The sequence below is a fragment of the Hyperolius riggenbachi genome, chromosome 3 (genome assembly GCF_040937935.1).
Source record: "Hyperolius riggenbachi isolate aHypRig1 chromosome 3, aHypRig1.pri, whole genome shotgun sequence".
NCBI classification, from domain to species: Eukaryota; Metazoa; Chordata; class Amphibia; order Anura; family Hyperoliidae; genus Hyperolius; species Hyperolius riggenbachi.
Genome location: NC_090648.1, coordinates 260,480,812 through 260,500,425, shown reverse-complemented (window position 1 = coordinate 260,500,425; position 19,614 = coordinate 260,480,812). Strand labels below are relative to the sequence as shown.

The 19,614-nt window shown below is 46.1% G+C and overlaps 1 protein-coding gene across 6 annotated transcripts in view; it reads left to right on the top strand.

Annotated features, from left to right (window-relative positions):
• Window positions 1-19,614, top strand: part of RELN (reelin) — a 736,759-nt gene that overhangs the window by 631,026 nt on the left and 86,119 nt on the right. For all 6 annotated transcript variants that reach the window (XM_068276234.1, XM_068276231.1, XM_068276232.1 and 3 more), the window contains 4 exons: window positions 882-1,029; window positions 3,328-3,586; window positions 5,989-6,238; window positions 8,305-8,473. In XM_068276234.1, the coding sequence (XP_068132335.1) occupies window positions 882-1,029; window positions 3,328-3,586; window positions 5,989-6,238; window positions 8,305-8,473 (826 nt within the window). The remainder of the gene's footprint in view (window positions 1-881; window positions 1,030-3,327; window positions 3,587-5,988; window positions 6,239-8,304; window positions 8,474-19,614) is intronic.

The window sequence follows — 19,614 nt, the reverse complement described above, 5'->3', positions numbered from 1 at the left end:
ATTACTCTTTATTTTGGCTGTCTGTTTATGATAACACCCCGATAGTACATATAAAAGCATTTTTTTATGTTTCATATACTGAATCATCAATTAACATTCTACAAGGAAATGACTGTAATATTTGCAATGTGATATATTGCAGGAAATGCCAAGCACTGTTGAACATTTATGTACAGAAGCTAAAAGTAGTGAGACACGTGGATATATCAGATAACATTTCTTAATAGTTTATTCTTCTGTTATTTCTGTGTCTGGACACCTGTACACGGGTCATTGTAATACAACTATCACAACAGAAGAAAAGAAGTAATAACTCTCCATGCTTATTACGTTAGCGCTCCATTATCTTACGTTTTTCTGCAGATGCATAACTGGTTGAGTGTACAGTTCAGTGGCAGATATGTTGAAGTAGAAAGCTTACTGCTTGTAGTAGAAAGCTCTGGTTTTAATGTTGCCAGTGATCATCACACAACATTATCACCAACCAAATGAGTGAAGCATAAATCCAAGGACATCCCATTTAAGTGTGCCGGGGCCATGTGATTATTTCCACTAATCGCGCTCTGAGTGGATTTTGAAATACTTTATGTAGATCACAACACTTGACATTTGCACAATGTCTTGTTCATTGTAGGCTAATTATGTGGTGAAACATGTTTTATTGTTTTTATTTGACTGGTTAAAACACAGTTAATTAAACGGTCTGTAATGATGCCCTATGCACCACTTAAGGTATCCAATTAAAGGAAGCAGTAGCAGAAGTGGTCTCAGATTACACCTTTACTTAATGGTCATATTGACTTGGGTATGTTAGATGGTCATAAATCAGTGTAAGTATCTTGCAAACCCCACACTCCATCATGTTTTATCTGTCTCCACAGGCCAATTAGAATCAGATAGATTCCTTCTTGTAAGTGGTGGAAAACCTTCCAGGAAATGTGGAATTCTATCCAGTGGAAACAATCTCTTCTTCAGTGATGAAGGCTTGAGAATGCTGATGACAAGAGATCTAGATTTATCCTTAGCACGGTAAGAGGAATATGTTCGTCCATATCTACAGAATACAATTGAACATTTGTCCAGTTGTATGTAAAGGACCAAACTATCGGTCTTTACTTTAAATCTGTTTTGAACCTTAATGACGCATAGTAAATTGTAATAAATTATTCAGGATGCCCATTTCAGCTCCTGGTTTCAGCATAGGGTGCTCCTTAAATCTATATATTGCTATATAATGGTATGTAACCCCACACTCCCAGTTAATTTACCTTAGGCTATGATGTCCTGTGGCTTTTAACCCCAGAGCATCTGGGAGATCCTGATATTCCTGCTCATTCACAGGTGGAAAAAAGTATTCCACCGTGAGTCAGTAGTAGTTGCCAGTAGTAAGGATGTATGATAAATTTAGCATTGTAAATCAGGGTGAGTAAGATTTTACAATAGGCAAACATTGAATAAACAGTTTATGAAATAATCATTGTAAGAAATAAGCAATTATATTCATGAAGTTTTATACAGTACATTTCCCTTTTAAGACCCCTTTCATGTTGTGAAATGTGAAATGTTTTCATAAACAGCAACGTGCTTGAACACACATTGTTTTTTTTTTTGTCATGATGTGTTTGTGGTCCTATTTTTCCTCCTGTTCAATATCCTCTGCTCCTCCATTATCGTCTGGTACGCAGGCCCGACAAAAAGTGATAGGTATAAACTTTAAAGACTAATCAGTGCTGCAAAGAGGATCATCCGGTCACCTCTGCTCATGTTAGATAGCCTATGCATATCTAGACTGAAGTCCAGGGCCAACTGGACAAGGGCCTGTACACACTGCTGCGCTTGCGCTGCGCTTTTCAAATCGCATGCACTTTTTAATCACAAGGTCTTTTGAAAAATAATGAAAAACGTGAAGACCTGTACACACACTGCTGCGATGCGTTTTTTCTATTCTCATGAAGGCTTGCGATTTAAAAATCGCATGCAATTTTAAAAGCGCAGTAGTGTGTACAAGCCCTAAAGCATGACCACTCCCACTCTGACAGTCACTTCTTCAGCCTTCTCCTATCTGACTGCCGCTACAGAACCATCTGCATCAAAAATTCCAGGCACAGAAATACCTTTTTCCGCCCAAGAAGTCCTCCTCCTAAATTCTAGCCCCCTCCGCAGTATACTATCCCTCCTAGCATCCACTACCTGCCTTTCTGGTATCCTTGTACTACTGAAAGTACCCATTCGCCTTAAAGAGCCTTGATGTCTTAAACAGACAAGCCTTTTATGTCTGTCTACTATGTAAGTTACTGTCTGTTAATTGCACTATGACTCATGCTGTGTGTTCCACAGATAATTCCTGGTGCGAAAACTGTTGCACTTGGCAAATAAAGTTGATTCTGATAACAGTGCAATCCATGCATTGTAGAGAAAACATGTGTATACATGCAAATGCAGCACAAGCGCAAAGCACCCAATTGTATTTAAGCTGTCATGTAACTCTACAGAAGATTCAGTACTCATGCATTTTGAAAAGCACACAAACCTAAAAATGAAACACAAGAAAAATGCCTGGTGCAAAAGAGCCCTTCCTTTTTCTGCACATTCGATAGTAACAATAAATTCCTTCAGAAATATATGATCAAACCTGCTGTTTGTTCCTGTGATATATTCGCCATTGTGAAGCTGAGAGCATTAGTTCAATTTGAAATAACATAATGCTAACGATATATACAAAAGCAAAACATGGAAGCCTGCCACAGCATTATTTTACACATCATAATAGTATCTACACAGGGAAGACCTCTACCCCAAACAGGTTTATTTTTTCTGTATTAGGCAAGTTCAGTATGCAATACATAGCTTTTGAGACCTATAAGGGAAGTTCTTTCAACATATTTTATAGATCAAGCAGGTGACGATGAGGGATGTGGAAAGGAGCAGTTCAAAAGCAAAGCTGCATTAGCTTGATCTCTGCTCAAACCTGATCTAATAGCAAGGTGGCAAGGTGATAAGTAATTGCTATAAAGTAGACCTCAATTATTTACAACATCTACTAGTGAATGCCTACTGTATTAAACACAAGTAATTGATATTGTAACACTGAAATAAAACAAACATACCAAATGAAATGTATAGAAACTATTTTATTTCATCTTTATATACTTTAACCATTATGGGATGGCACAATCACAAGTTTTTGTTATTCACATCTTTTCCTTTATTTATCTAAATATGAATTGATATAAATAAATTAAATGTATGAATCAAAGACTGATATTGTTAGTTTTAGAAAAGAATATGGACAAAGGTCAGAAAATGAAATATTCATGCTTTTTATAGTTTTGTGCAGTTTTTTATGCGCTTGGGCTGTGGAAAAGCTGTACCAGACCCTCGGACTCAGCCAGTGCTTCTGCAGTACTCACTGGATGGTGGATTGTCATGGAGTCTTCTACAGGAATTCCTCTTCAGCAATTCAAGTAATGTAGGAAGATATGTTGCACTGGAGATTCCACTGAAGGCCCATTCTACCTCCACTCGTTTACGTTGGTGGCAACCATCTGAGACTGGGCATTTCTACAGCCCGTGGGTTATTGATCAAGTAAGAGCTATTTTGTTCTTAATTTGAAATGACTCCTACAATTAATAAATGTACTATTATGATTTGATTTTACTTTTTGCATATATTGCAGTGGGAATTATGGTACACATATGTGTGCTGCCATTCCTAGACTACCACAAATAAAAAGACAAATCATCACTGGGGCTGTCCTAAATGCACTTGGCTCCATATAGGTCTCCAAAGTTTTCTCCTAGGAGACAATTTTTCATTTTCTCTTTTCAGCACTTTTCCTCCCCATATCCTTATCGTGTGCGTGTGTGCGTGTGTGTGATCTTAGAATACCCTATACTAAGGAGCAGAAAACTCCAGAACAGTAGCTCTGTAGCTGATAAAGCCTTGAATATGAAAATCAGAAATAGCAGGGACCTTCTGACATGACAAGACATATACATTACAACCTCTCCTTTGCCCAAGATGTTCATGCTATTAAAGGACAGCCATGTAATTCTAAGTGTGGAAGGTGTCCCGTAGAGAAGAAAGTAAAACAGAAAACAAGAACTTTTTATGATTCAGCCTACTTATGGACTAACTGTTGTGTAGGAGTGTCTTCGTAAAAGAGAAGGTCATGGCTTTATACCTGAAGGCTGTCTCCTATGGACAAACCTTACAGCATGCAGTACATGAAGAAGACAGCAACGGGTCCCACAGGTGGAAGGTATAGTCCAGTGTATGAAGCATATGACATGAGTCAAATTGACAAGACTTGCTTCAAAGCACTTAAAGGGAAATTGCAACTGCAAGAAGTAAGATTAGGTATTCAGTAAGAAAAATATTTATCATTTAAACCTTGCAAAAAGCGTTATTGACTGTTAAATGATTCAACTATCTTGCCAGCTGTCCGACTACGTATATAAATGACTAAATATATAACTAGATAAACAGATTCCTTAATTTATGTTTCAATAATTTTTATATAATTTTTTTATTTAATAAAAACTTAGTTGTTACATGGAACAGTAGCATTAGTACAAATGTAAAAAAAAAGTTAACATTTTTTAATAAAGAAAAACATTCTGTAATAAAGCATAAAATATATCTCAAAGAATAGCGTTCACTGCATAGGTAACACTGCAGGAGGACCCTCTGAAAATCTATTTAGACTCACTGTGTGACACAGTATTTACAGCTTAGCAAATGCAATTTTAGCAATCTTTCCAAGTAAAGGATCAGCAAGGGAAAACAGGATTCATGAAATAATTAAAACAAGCTATATAATGAAGTCAGAACCAGAGGAAGCCAGGGGTGAGAGACCTGCCAGCCTTAGTTGCAGCAGCAAGTTGTTAAAGTGAACCTAAACTGAATGACTAAAAAAAAGTTTCATTTAACTGGGGCTTCTACCAGCCCCCTACAGCCAACCTGTGCCCACGCCGTCAAGAAACGATCCTCCGGTCCTCCACTGCAGCTTAGTTTCACTTTTCAGTGACTGGCCAGTCGATTGGCCAGTGCATCTGTGCGTCCCTGCCGTGCGCATCCTCGATCGTGCTCCCTGCGGCTTTCCTGCCCATGCACAGTACGCTTACTACGCGCACAAGTAGCACCACCAGAAGGGCTTGTGGGAAGGTGGACATGAAATCTTATGTATGAGTAAACCCGGGGAAAGGAGAATGTTTGAAAGGGCTTTATCTCTTTAAGTCAGCCTGACTGAAAAAGTGAGTATGCTTCAAGTAGGGTATCTTCTGAAGCGGGGTCAGGGCACCTCTCAATAGCCTGAGCAAGTGATTGGGGAAGGGGTGTGGCACCCAAGGTGTGAACAAGCAAAGTCTGATGGGTGACTGACTGAGGCACACTAGCATTTATGCCTCGGACACTGGTGGGCCTGGTCTCAGCCCTGAGTCAGACACTGATAAATGACACATCCCTGAGTTCTTTTTTTAACATCAAACATAACAAGTGGGCATGGTGTTCGGCAGACAAGGCAAGTGTTTGCTGGCTATAATGTAATGGTAATGCCAGCTGTACTAATGTCAGGCTATTTGTATAAATTAAATCAAGCATGCAGAGTCTTGTGTGAAAGGATCATAGCATAAGATGTTGTGCAGAATATTCTGGTATCTATCTGAATATATTTTCTGATTCATTACAAACTAGCATAATGAGGACTTTAACATCATGGTTTACAAAACTAAAGTGAAGTAACTAGAGTACCTCTTAGATTATTTGCTCAATAGAAAAGTCTTTCATTTCTAAGTCTGCATGCTCCTTATCTACATGTGGAATAAACTAAATATTTCAAATGATTTTATAATACAGAAGAAAGAACAATGATTTTAGATTTATTGGGAACACAGTAGTGCAGGGAATTGAATGCTGCAGGATACCAATGAAATGCTGAAGAACAAATAGCTATTAAACACACAATTGGTGTTTCTGTGTAATTATAGATCCTTATTGGTGGGAATATATCTGGAAACACGGTGTTAGAGGATGATTTTACAAGTTTAGACAACAGGAAATGGCTCCTTCATCCAGGTGGTACTAAAATGTCAGTGTGTGGTTCTACTGGAGATGCCCTTGTGTTTATTGAGAAAGCCAGCACTCGCTATGCGGTCACCACGGACATTGTGGTCAATGAAGACTCTTTTCTGCAGATAGACTTTGCTGCTTCATGTTCGGTTACAGACTCATGTTACGGTAAGGAAATAAGGTGTAAACACAAACTCCCTCAAATCTATGTCTTCTTATTCTGTGGTTAAAGCCATTTTTCATTATGGTAATAGCAGAGATTAGCCAATTCCATTTTTCTTAATTTTCAAAAGTTACATTGAAGTCAATAATGAAGGTAAAAAATAGTAATACCACGGGCTTCAATTTTTTCTGACCTTGTTGGACTAGATGTGGAAAAGTGCTAGATGTGGAAAAGGTGTGGTGAGATACATGTTGGATTGACTCAGGAAAATTGGCCGACGCTGCCTTTATCATCAGCCATGAATAAATTCAAACCAGCGTGTGTACGTAGTTTTAATACAAATACTCATTGTACACCAGCTATTTAAACATGACATATTCAAGATCCACTACTATACCTACAGTTAATTAAAAGGCAGAGCTTTTTGTCGAGAGTGTGTAATTAGTTCAGTCATTATTTTATGTAGTCACAGAGGCGGACATAGGCCTGTGCAGGTGCAACACAGGGCATGATTATTCTGTAGGCTCTTCTCTGCGTATTTCTCTCTGAAACCCAGGAGGAACAGTGATATTTGCTTGTAGCCCAGTCAAGTATGAAATGTGTGCTACAATAACTCCGTGCCAACAGAATGTAACCTAGATTAATGTACGTTTATGTTATCGACATTATTATTTAGATTCAACCGTAATCTGCTATGATTATGGCCACGCACATGGGGTCCATTCATTTATTCTGCACAGGGGCCCACTGTTGGCTTTGTTCGCAACTGTGTAGTCACATACACTGCAAAGAGGCCCCTCTAAGTCAGCACGTGTCCTAACTCTGGCTATATAACATGCATAACACACCATGCAAATATACAATGCATCTACTTATTAAAAGATCAGGAGTACATATGCTAACGCTCCTCTCCTGGGGTAAGACCGTGCATCAAAACTAACGCCATAAGGCCATTTTTCTCTAATTGGGCCACTGCAGCTTTAAGGCCTCGCTGCAGGGCCGCACAACTCAGCACACAAGTGACTCCCCCCCTTCCTTTTCTCCCCACCAACAGAGCTTTCTGTTGGTGGGGTCTGATCACTCCCCCAGTGTTTATTGTATTTATTTTTTGTAAATATTTTTGCATTATTTTTTAAATAAATTTCCTTATGTATTTTTATTTTTTTTCAAACTCCCTCCCTCCCTCCCCCAGCCAGCCAAGAGCAGCGATCGGCTGTCATAGGCCTCAGCTTCTCCTGTCGCCCAGGGGGACAGCCATGTAACACGGCTGTCCCCAGTACAGCACTGCCTTAGATCGCAGCGCTGTACGACAATTAAAGACAGCGATAGCCCCTGGGAGACTGAAGGCGGAGTGGAGCTCCGTCATTAGAGTGGGGATGTGCGCGCATCGGATTGCGCAATCTCCCGCAAACCATGCCCCAAGGACCTTACGCCGATTGGCTGTAGGCGGTCCTGGGGCTGCCACCATGTCCACGCCCATTGGAGTGACACGGTCAGCAAGTGGTTAAATGAGGACATGAAAGTAACGTTAAATGGAGGTGCTAAAAGAGGTGTGGCAAAACAGCAAAATCAGTGAACCCTTTACACACTCTCACACAAATACTCATTGTAGACCGGCCATTTAAACACAATATATTCAAAAAACACTGTTACCCGTACAGCTCTACTATCCACTGTAAGCATTGTGGTCCTGAGCAGTGGAATACCTATGTGCAGAGTGAGGCTGAGAGGGGTGCTTGTTACACCTTGTCCTAGCTGCAACTCAGTTCTTTAGTCTGCAAGTACCAACATGACAAATATAGCCATGAGAGTGAATTCACATTATTTTATAAATTATCAGGTAATTTGCAAACGGCTATATGCCCTCACTCAAAGTCATTATTTTTTTTGTGGACATAACAAATTTGATCAAATTATCAGTGATTCTTATTTGATGAACATATTAATTTGTTTTGACTACAATAGGTGTAAATAAAATATAAAGCATTATTTTATTAACTTTAATAACGTGCATACAATTCATAATTTATATTCTGATGTTTGGATCATAATGTCTTTGCCTTTGTTTTAGCCATTGAGTTGGAATACTCTGTAGACCTGGGACTCACCTGGAATCCAGTATTAAAAGACTGTCTACCGACTAATGTGGAATGTAATAAATACCAGCTTCAGAGAGTGCTGGTATCTGACACTTTCAACAAATGGACCAGGTTTACTTTGCCTCTGCCTTCATACACCAGGTAATTAATAAAACTGATCTTTATAATGTGACTGAGCATTAGAACTCTTCACAGAATGCTTTACGTGTGTATTCCATCAAAGTCAGATGAGAGTACTGCTGCTTTTTCCAATCCATACATTTAAAAAAATAAACAGATACTTACCTCAGGAGAGGAAAACCTCCGGATCCTAATGATGCTTCCCCCATCCTCCTCAGCCAGCCCGATCCAGTGCTGGCAGACCACCCCAAAAAACAATAATATAAACAGTGGCCTGTCTGTGGCCTGCAGCCATCTGGTGCCCTTGCAGTCACTCATAGAGCCTCTGGTCCCCTGCTGCCAACTAGTTTCGTTTTCGCTGACAGGTCCTGAGAGGGAGTTGGTGGGCTTTCTGCACCTACGCAGGCCTGGCCACGCGTATCCTTCATGTTCCCATCCTCAATAGCATCCTGGACAGGTGCAGGACGCTATTGCCGATGGGAACGCAAAGAAAAATATGCTTGGCCAAGCCTGTCGAAAACCAAACTAGCTGGCGGCTGGGGACCAGAGGCTCTTTGAGTGAGTGCGAGTCCACGGGGCAGCTGGAGGGGGCTGGTAGAAGCCCCAGGAAAGTAAAACTGATTATTTTTATTTCTGGCTTAATTTAAAGGAATACTATCGATTGAAACTACTTTTTTTTTTAATACTCTATATTAGTGTACACATTACCACTAGTGCTAGGTGCACTTTATTTATTCACCCAGGTCTCTCTCCCTCTATTTCTGCTTAAAAAAATCATTTCTCACACAGCTCACAAATATATTTCACTGTGTCACTCACAGCATGCCGGAGACATTAGGAGAAATAGGCTGATCTGAGGTGGTAACATGTAACTAAATGAGCTGTAATATTGCTGGAATATAACACTATTCTGTGTTTACACTCAGACTGGTTGCCTGGCTGCCTGCTTGTGCTCCAGGCTGCATCCACTTTACAAGCTGCTGAGAGGGGCAGACCACTGTTTACAATTAGCATTATTAGTATCTTTATCAGTAAAGCAGGGAACACACTTGACAGTTTTTGTGCACGTTTTCTGCACAGAAAAACTGAGAACTCATGTTAATTAATGAGCTAGTCCACACTTAAGATGTTGTTCGTGCGCAGAAAAAAAACTGACATTCTGCATCATGACTCTGCACATTTTGTCAGTTCTCTCTATCAATTACATTAGCTGTTGTGAAAAAACGTGCACGTTTTCCTGCATAAAAACACACTTGGTGTGCAGAAAAAGTATGCAGAAAAACGCGCGCAGAAAACTGCAAAGATAATAAACACACATTGCTAGAATAACACCTTACCACCATATCAACAAGATTCTTTCTGCAAGGTGATAATTAAACTATAAACTGAGGAGTTTATAGCAACTCCCCTGTGCAGAGACATGGTCTAGCCCTCTGGGAGCCGTCAGTATTTAGATACATTTTGTATCCAAAACTGACGGAGGATTTTACAGCTGAGAGGAACATCTGTGTGAGGAATCAAATTGCTCCTAGTACTTGTCCTAATGTGTGCTACAACATACAGCATTTAAAAATAAATGCATACATCGATAGCATTCCTTTAAGTGTCGCTTTAAGGTTAAGAAAAATACTTTTTGAACTTTTTTACTTGAAACTATCATTATTTAGAATTTTGGCTGCGTATTTTGTTTAATTGCACTGAAATGTACGAGGAAATATTACCATTTGTGGATTGCTTTAACTACAGCTAACTGATATAATGTGCATTTCACAGTTGGTAGTATCAAAAGCTTCTGTCATAGCAAAATAGGTATTATATGGTAGCACAAGCAACACATTTGGTATCTGTAAGAAAAGGCAGTGCACACCTGGAAAAGCAATAACAATCCCAAGCTTGCTGATGACAGGCACAATCAAATCTGTGTATGAAAGTACAGACTCTGCCTAATCTCTGAGGGGGTCACCCGAAGCTCGTTACTTATAGAGTTGGGCCGAACCTCCGATTTTCGGTTCGCGAACCGGGTTCGCGAACTTTCGCGAAAGGTTCGGTTCGCGTTAAAGTTCGCGAACCGCAATAGACTTCAATGGGGATGCGAACTTTGAAAAAAAAAATTAATTATGCTGGCCACAAAAGTGATGGAAAAGATGTTTCAAGGGGTCTAACACCTGGAGGGGGGGATGGCGGAGTGGGATACATGCCAAAAGTCCCCGGGAAAAATCTGGATTTGACGCAAAGCAGCGTTTTAAGGGCAGAAATCACATTGAATGTTAAATGACAGGCCTAAAGTGCTTTCAAACATCTTGCATGTGTATACATCAATCAGGTAGTGTAATTAAGGTACTGCTTCACACTGACGCACCAAACTCATCGTGTAACGCACCGCAAACAGCTGTTTGTGTAGTGACGGCCGTGCTGGACTGGTGCGCACCATGGCGAGAGTGCAGGTTTTGGTGGCTTTACAGCCCATATGGTCAGTCACCTGGCTGATGTAGCTGAATGACAGAACAGTGACTGTCCAGCTGATCAAATTTGGTCTGACCACAATGAGGCAACGACCTTATTATCGTGGGTGTGCCCCCCGAGACACTCATCTAGGCGCCGGTCATTGCTCCATTGTGATACGCAAGCCCCTTCACCACGGCAAGGTAATGATCACGAAGGGGAATGGGCGCATGTTCATGCCTTTTTTTTTGTTGTTGCAGCTGCCCGCAGTGCAGCCAGAAAAATTAGGCAGTCATGTACACGCACCCGAAAAATTATTACAGCGGCCGCTGCTAGCAGCGGCCTAAAAAATTCAGCAATCCGCCTGGAGTCCCGGACCCTGTTGGTGGTGGCGGAGAAGGTAGTGAAGCGGCCTGCAGGCAGACATGCTGTGTGGAGGGACTGGGAGCGACTTAGTCTTCTTGGGGCAGGCCAGGCAGCCAGTCACACGGCGTGCAGGCAGAGATGCTGTATGTGCGGGGACTGACTTAGTCTTGGGGCGGGCAGCAGCCCTCCGGGATCCATGCCTCATTCATTTTTATAAAGGTGAGGTACTTAACACTTTTGTGACTTAGGCGACTTCTCTTCTCTGTGACAATGCCTCCAGCTGCGCTGAAGGTCCTTTCTGAGAGGACGCTTGCGGCAGGGCAGGAGAGAAGTTGGATGGCAAATTGGGACAGCTCTGGCCACAGGTCAAGCCTGCGCACCCAGTAGTTCAAGGGTTCCTCATCGCTGTTCACAGCAGTGTCTACATCCACACTTAAGGCCAGGTAGTCGGCTACCTGCCGTTCCAGGCGTTGGTGGAGGGTGGATCCGGAAGGGCTACGGCGAGGCGTTGGACTAAAGAACGTCCGCATGTCCGACATCACCATGAGATCGCTGGAGCGTCCTGTCTTTGACTGCGTGGACACGGGAGGAGGATTAGTGGCAGTGGTACCTTGCTGGCGTTGTGCCGTCACATCACCCTTAAAGGCATTGTAAAGCATAGTTGACAGCTGGTTCTGCATGTGCTGCATCCTTTCCACCTTCCGGTGAGTTGGTAACAGGTCCGCCACTTTGTGCCTGTACCGAGGGTCTAGTAGTGTGGCCACCCAGTACAGCTCATTCCCCTTGAGGTTTTTTATACGGGGGTCCCTCAACAGGCAGGACAGCATAAAAGACGACATCTGCACAAAGTCGGATCCAGTACCCTCCATCTCCTCTTGCTCTTCCTCAGTGACGTCAGGTAAGTCAACCTCCTCCCCCCAGCCGCGAACAATACCACGGGAAGGTTGCGCAGCACAAGCCCCCTGCGACGCCTGCTGCGGTTGTTCTCCTGCCGCTGTCCCCTCCTCCTCCTCCTCCTCCCCCAAAGAAACACCTTGCTCATCATCCTCTGAGTCTGACTCATCTTCTGCACATGACCTCTCTTCTTCCTCCTCCTCCCCCCTCTGTGCTGCCGCAGGTGTTGAGGAAACAGCTGGGTCTGATGAAAATTGGTCCCATGCCTGTTCCTGCCGTAACGGTTCCTGGTCACGCTCATTCGCAGCTTCATCCGCCACTCTACGCACAGCACGCTCCAAGAAGTACGCGTAGGGAATTAAGTCGCTGATGGTGCCCTCACTGCGGCTCACCAGGTTGGTCACCTCCTCAAACGGCCGCATGAGCCTGCATGCATTTTTCATCATTGTCCAGTTGTCGGGCCAGAACATCCCCATCTTCCCAGACTGTTTCGTTCTACTCCAGTTGTAGAGGTACTGGGTGACGGCTTTCTTCTGTTCTAGCAGGCGGGAGAACATGAGGAGGGTCGAGTTCCAGCGAGTGGGGCTATCGCAAATGAGGCGTCTCACCGGCATGTTGTTTTTACGCTGAATTTCTGCAAATCGTGCCATGGCTGTGTAAGAGCGCCTCAAATGCCCACAGAACTTCCTGGCCTGCTTCAGGACATCCGCTAAGCCAGGGTACTTTGCCACAAATCTTTGAACCACCAGATTCATGACATGTGCCATGCAGGGTATGTGTGTCAGCTTCCCCATATGCAAAGCGGCAAGCAGATTGCTGCCGTTGTCGCACACCACGTTGCCTATCTCCAGGTGGTGCGGGGTCAGCCACTCATCCACCTGTTTCTTAAGAGCAGCCAGGAGAGCTGCTCCAGTGTGACTCTCCGCTTTGAGACAAGCCATGTCTAAGATGGCGTGACACCGTCGTACCTGGCATGCAGCATAGGCCCTGCGGAGCTGGGGCTGTGTAGCTGGAGAGGAGAACTGCCACTCAGCCAAGGAGGAGGAGGAGGACAGCGAAGAGCATGTAGCAGGAGGAGAGGAGGTGGCAGGAGGCCTGCCTGCAAGCCGTGGAGGTGTCACAATTTGGTCCGCCGCTTTCTGCTTGCCATCGTTCACCACCAGGTTCACCCAATGGGCTGTGTAGGTAATGTAGCGGCCCTGCCCGTGCTTGGCAGACCAGGCATCCGTGCTCAGGTGTACCCTTGACCCAACGCTCTTCGCAAGAGATGACACCACTTGCCTCTCAACTTCACGGTGCAGTTGGGGTATGGCCTTTCTGGAAAAATAAGTGCGGCCTGGCATCTTCCACTGCGGTGTTCCGATGGCCACAAATTTACGGAAGGCCTCAGAGTCCACCAGCCGGTATGGTAACAGCTGGCGAGCTAACAGTTCCGCCACGCCAGCTGTCAGACGCCGGGCAAGGGGGTGACTGGCCAAAAGTGGCTTCTTCCGCTCAAACATTTCCTTCACGGACACCTGACTGCTGCTGTGGGCAGAGGAGCAGGAACCGCTCAAGGGCAGAGGCGGAGTGGAGGAGGGTGCCTGTGAAGGTGCAAGGGAGAGAGCGGCATAAGCAGATGATGCACCTGAAGGAGGAAGAGGAGAAGGAGGGTGACTTTGCTTTTGTGTGCTGCTGCTGCTTTTGCTCAGGTGGCCATCCCATTGCTGTTTGTGCCTTTTCTGCAGGTGCCTTCGTAAGGCACTTGTCCCTACGTGAGTGTTGGCCTTTCCACGGCTCAATTTTTGTTGGCAGAGCGAACAGATGGCTTTGGTCCGATCTGAGGCACACACATTAAAAAATTTCCACACCGCTGAGCCACCCTGGGATGTGGGCACCTCAGCAGCTGATGCTGAAGGGCAAGTTGGCTGGCTGTACATAGGTGGCGAATCTGGCGATACATGGTGCCGGACTCTGCCACCAGCTGTTTCTGACGAAGAGCTGCCCCAGCTTCTTTCAGCAACTTCTATCCTCCTACTACTCTCTGACTCCCCCTCTGAACTGTCCCCCTCTTCATCTCCTCTATTGGGAACATACAGAGGATCCCTATCATCGTCATCATCGTAATCATCCTGCCCAGCTTCGCTTGCCTCAGAAAAATCCAAATGTGTAGGTCCTTCATCCTCCTTACACGTTACATCCATAGTGTTGTCGCGTAACGCAGACATATGAGCTGGTGAAAATTCATCTGGCTGTAACAATGGCTGTGCATCAGTGATTTCACCACCACTAAATAATTCTTGCGAAGTGTCAAATGCAGCGGAAGTGGTGCTAGTAGTAGCGCTGGTGGCTGAGCAAGATGAGGTGTTCTGTGTCGCTAAATACTCAACCACGTCCTGACAATCTTGGGAGGTGATGGGACGTGCCTTCTTCCGAGCACTGTACTGTGGGCCAGGTCCACACGAAATTACATTTACACGACCTCGCGCAGACCTGCCGGGTGGCCTTCCTCTGCCTCTGCCACTACCTCTTCCTCTTCCTCTACCTGTTTTGTCCATATCGGGTATGCACGGAGTGGTATATCACACTGCGTGCACTCACGTAGGTAGGTGGGTTCACTTAACTGCACAGGTATGCGCACTGATGCGGTGGGTTCACTGAACAGTACAGGTATACAGTGGCGGGTTCACTGAACACAACAGGTATGCAGTGGCGTGTTCACTAAACAGGTATACAGTGGCAGGTCCACTGAACAGAACAGGTATACAGTGGCAGGTCCACTGAACAGAACAGGTATACAGTGGCGGGTCCACTGAACAGAACAGGTATACAGTGGCGGGTTCACAGAACAGGTATGCAGTGGCAGGTTCACTGAACACAACAGGTATGCAGTGGCGTGTTCACTAAACAGGTATACAGTGGCAGGTCCACTGAACAGAACAGGTATACAGTGGCGGGTTCACAGAACAGGTATACAGTGGCGGGTCCACTGAACAGAACAGGTATACAGTGGCGGGTTCACAGAACAGGTATACAGTGGCGGGTCCACTGAACAGAACAGGTATACAGTGGCGGGTTCACAGAACAGGTATACAGTGGCGGGTCCACTGAACAGAACAGGTATACAGTGGCGGGTTCACAGAACAGGTATACAGTGGCAGGATCACTGAACAGGTATGCAGTGGCAGGATCACAGTACAGGTATGCAGTGGGCTGAGGGCTCACTGAACAGAACAGGTATGCTGTGGCAGGATCACTGAACAGCTATGCAGTGGCAGGATCACAGTACAGGTATGCAGTGGGCTGAGGGCTCACTGAACAGAACAGGTATGCTGTGGCAGGATCACTGAACAGCTATGCAGTGGCAGGATCACAGTACAGGTATGCAGTGGGCTGGGGGCTCACTGAACAGAACAGGTATGCTGTGGCAGGATCACTGAACAGCTATGCAGTGGCAGGATCACAGTACAGGTATGCAGTGGGCTGAGGGCTCACTGAACAGAACAGGTATGCTGTGGCAGGATCACTGAACAGGTATGCAGTGGCAGGATCACAGTACAGGTATGCAGTGGGCTGAGGGCTCACTGAACAGAACAGGTATGCTGTGGCAGGATCACTGAACAGCTATGCAGTGGCAGGATCACAGTACAGGTATGCAGTGGGCTGAGGGCTCACTGAACAGAACAGGTTTGCTGTGGCAGGATCACTGAACAGGTATGCAGTGGCAGGATCACAGTACAGGTATGCAGTGGGCTGAGGGCTCACTGAACAGAACAGGTATGCTGTGGCAGGATCACTGAACAGGTATGCAGTGGCAGGATCACAGTACAGGTATGCAGTGGGCTGGGGGCTCACTGAACAGAACAGGTATGCTGTGGCAGGATCACTGAACAGCTATGCAGTGGCAGGATCACAGTACAGGTATGCAGTGGGCTGAGGGCTCACTGAACAGAACAGGTATGCTGTGGCAGGATCACTGAACAGCTATGCAGTGGCAGGATCACAGTACAGGTATGCAGTGGGCTGAGGGCTCACTGAACAGAACAGGTATGCTGTGGCAGGATCACTGAACAGGTATGCAGTGGCAGGATCACAGTACAGGTATGCAGTGGGCTGAGGGCTCACTGAACAGAACAGGTATGCTGTGGCAGGATCACTGAACAGGTATGCAGTGGCAGGATCACAGTACAGGTATGCAGTGGGCTGAGGGCTCACTGAACAGAACAGGTATGCTGTGGCAGGATCACTGAACAGCTATGCAGTGGCAGGATCACAGTACAGGTATGCAGTGGGCTGAGGGCTCACTGAACAGAACAGGTTTGCTGTGGCAGGATCACTGAACAGGTATGCAGTGGCAGGATCACAGTACAGGTATGCAGTGGGCTGAGGGCTCACTGAACAGAACAGGTATGCTGTGGCAGGATCACTGAACAGGTATGCAGTGGCAGTATCACAGTACAGGTATGCAGTGGGCTGAGGGCTCACTGAACAGAACAGGTATGCTGTGGCAGGATCACTGAACAGGTATGCAGTGGCAGGATCACAGTACAGGTATGCAGTGGGCTGAGGGCTCACTGAACAGAACAGGTATGCTGTGGCAGGATCACTGAACAGCTATGCAGTGGCAGGATCACAGTACAGGTATGCAGTGGGCTGAGGGCTCACTGAACAGAACAGGTATGCTGTGGCAGGATCACTGAACAGGTATGCAGTGGCAGGATCACAGTACAGGTATGCAGTGGGCTGGGGGCTCACTGAACAGAACAGGTATGCTGTGGCAGGATCACTGAACAGCTATGCAGTGGCAGGATCACAGTACAGGTATGCAGTGGGCTGAGGGCTCACTGAACAGAACAGGTATGCTGTGGCAGGATCACTGAACAGGTATGCAGTGGCAGGATCACAGTACAGGTATGCAGTGGGCTGAGGGCTCACTGAACAGAACAGGTATGCTGTGGCAGGATCACTGAACAGCTATGCAGTGGCAGGATCACAGTACAGGTATGCAGTGGGCTGAGGGCTCACTGAACAGAACAGGTATGCTGTGGCAGGATCACTGAACAGGTATGCAGTGGCAGTATCACAGTACAGGTATGCAGTGGGCTGAGGGCTCACTGAACAGAACAGGTATGCTGTGGCAGGATCACTGAACAGGTATGCAGTGGCAGGATCACAGTACAGGTATGCAGTGGGCTGAGGGCTCACTGAACAGAACAGGTATGCTGTGGCAGGATCACTGAACAGCTATGCAGTGGCAGGATCACAGTACAGGTATGCAGTGGGCTGAGGGCTCACTGAACAGAACAGGTATGCTGTGGCAGGATCACTGAACAGGTATGCAGTGGCAGGATCACAGTACAGGTATGCAGTGGGCTGAGGGCTCACTGAACAGAACAGGTATGCTGTGGCAGGATCACTGAACAGGTATGCAGTGGCAGGATCACAGTACAGGTATGCAGTGGGCTGAGGGCTCACTGAACAGAACAGGTATGCTGTGGCAGGATCACTGAACAGCTATGCAGTGGCAGGATCACAGTACAGGTATGCAGTGGGCTGAGGGCTCACTGAACAGAACAGGTATGCTGTGGCAGGATCACTGAACAGCTATGCAGTGGCAGGATCACAGTACAGGTATGCAGTGGGCTGAGGGCTCACTGAACAGAACAGGTATGCTGTGGCAGGATCACTGAACAGGTATGCAGTGGCAGGATCACAGTACAGGTATGCAGTGGGCTGAGGGCTCACTGAACAGAACAGGTATGCTGTGGCAGGATCACTGAACAGGTATGCAGTGGCAGGATCACAGTACAGGTATGCAGTGGGCTGAGGGCTCACTGAACAGAACAGGTATGCTGTGGCAGGATCACTGAACAGCTATGCAGTGGCAGGATCACAGTACAGGTATGCAGTGGGCTGAGGGCTCACTGAACAGAACAGGTTTGCTGTGGCAGGATCACTGAACAGGTATGCAGTGGCAGGATCACAGTACAGGTATGCAGTGGGCTGAGGGCTCACTGAACAGAACAGGTATGCTGTGGCAGGATCACTGAACAGGTATGCAGTGGCAGTATCACAGTACAGGTATGCAGTGGGCTGAGGGCTCACTGAACAGAACAGGTATGCTGTGGCAGGATCACTGAACAGGTATGCAGTGGCAGGATCACAGTACAGGTATGCAGTGGGCTGAGGGCTCACTGAACAGAACAGGTATGCTGTGGCAGGATCACTGAACAGCTATGCAGTGGCAGGATCACAGTACAGGTATGCAGTGGGCTGAGGGCTCACTGAACAGAACAGGTATGCTGTGGCAGGATCACTGAACAGGTATGCAGTGGCAGGATCACAGTACAGGTATGCAGTGGGCTGGGGGCTCACTGAACAGAACAGGTATGCTGTGGCAGGATCACTGAACAGCTATGCAGTGGCAGGATCACAGTACAGGTATGCAGTGGGCTGAGGGCTCACTGAACAGAACAGGTATGCTGTGGCAGGATCACTGAACAGGTATGCAGTGGCAGGATCACAGTACAGGTATGCAGTGGGCTGAGGGCTCACTGAACAGAACAGGTATGCTGTGGCAGGATCACTGAACAGCTATGCAGTGGCAGGATCACAGTACAGGTATGCAGTGGGCTGAGGGCTCACTGAACAGAACAGGTATGCTGTGGCAGGATCACTGAACAGGTATGCAGTGGCAGTATCACAGTACAGGTATGCAGTGGGCTGAGGGCTCACTGAACAGAACAGGTATGCTGTGGCAGGATCACTGAACAGGTATGCAGTGGCAGGATCACAGTACAGGTATGCAGTGGGCTGAGGGCTCACTGAACAGAACAGGTATGCTGTGGCAGGATCACTGAACAGCTATGCAGTGGCAGGATCACAGTACAGGTATGCAGTGGGCTGAGGGCTCACTGAACAGAACAGGTATGCTGTGGCAGGATCACTGAACAGGTATGCAGTGGCAGGATCACAGTACAGGTATGCAGTGGGCTGAGGGCTCACTGAACAGAACAGGTATGCTGTGGCAGGATCACTGAACAGGTATGCAGTGGCAGGATCACAGTACAGGTATGCAGTGGGCTGAGGGCTCACTGAACAGAACAGGTATGCTGTGGCAGGATCACTGAACAGCTATGCAGTGGCAGGATCACAGTACAGGTATGCAGTGGGCTGAGGGCTCACTGAACAGAACAGGTATGCTGTGGCAGGATCACTGAACAGCTATGCAGTGGCAGGATCACAGTACAGGTATGCAGTGGGCTGAGGGCTCACTGAACAGAACAGGTATGCAGCCAGGAAGAAGTTAAGCCTAACTAATCTTTCCCTGAGAGACAGTCTGCAGCAGCTCGCCCTACTCTGACTAATGCAGGCACACGAGTGGCCGTAATGGCCGCCGCTGCCTGCCTTATATAAGGGGGGGTGGGGCTCCAGGGGCTAGTGTAGCCTAATTGGCTACACTGGGCCTGCTGACTGTGATG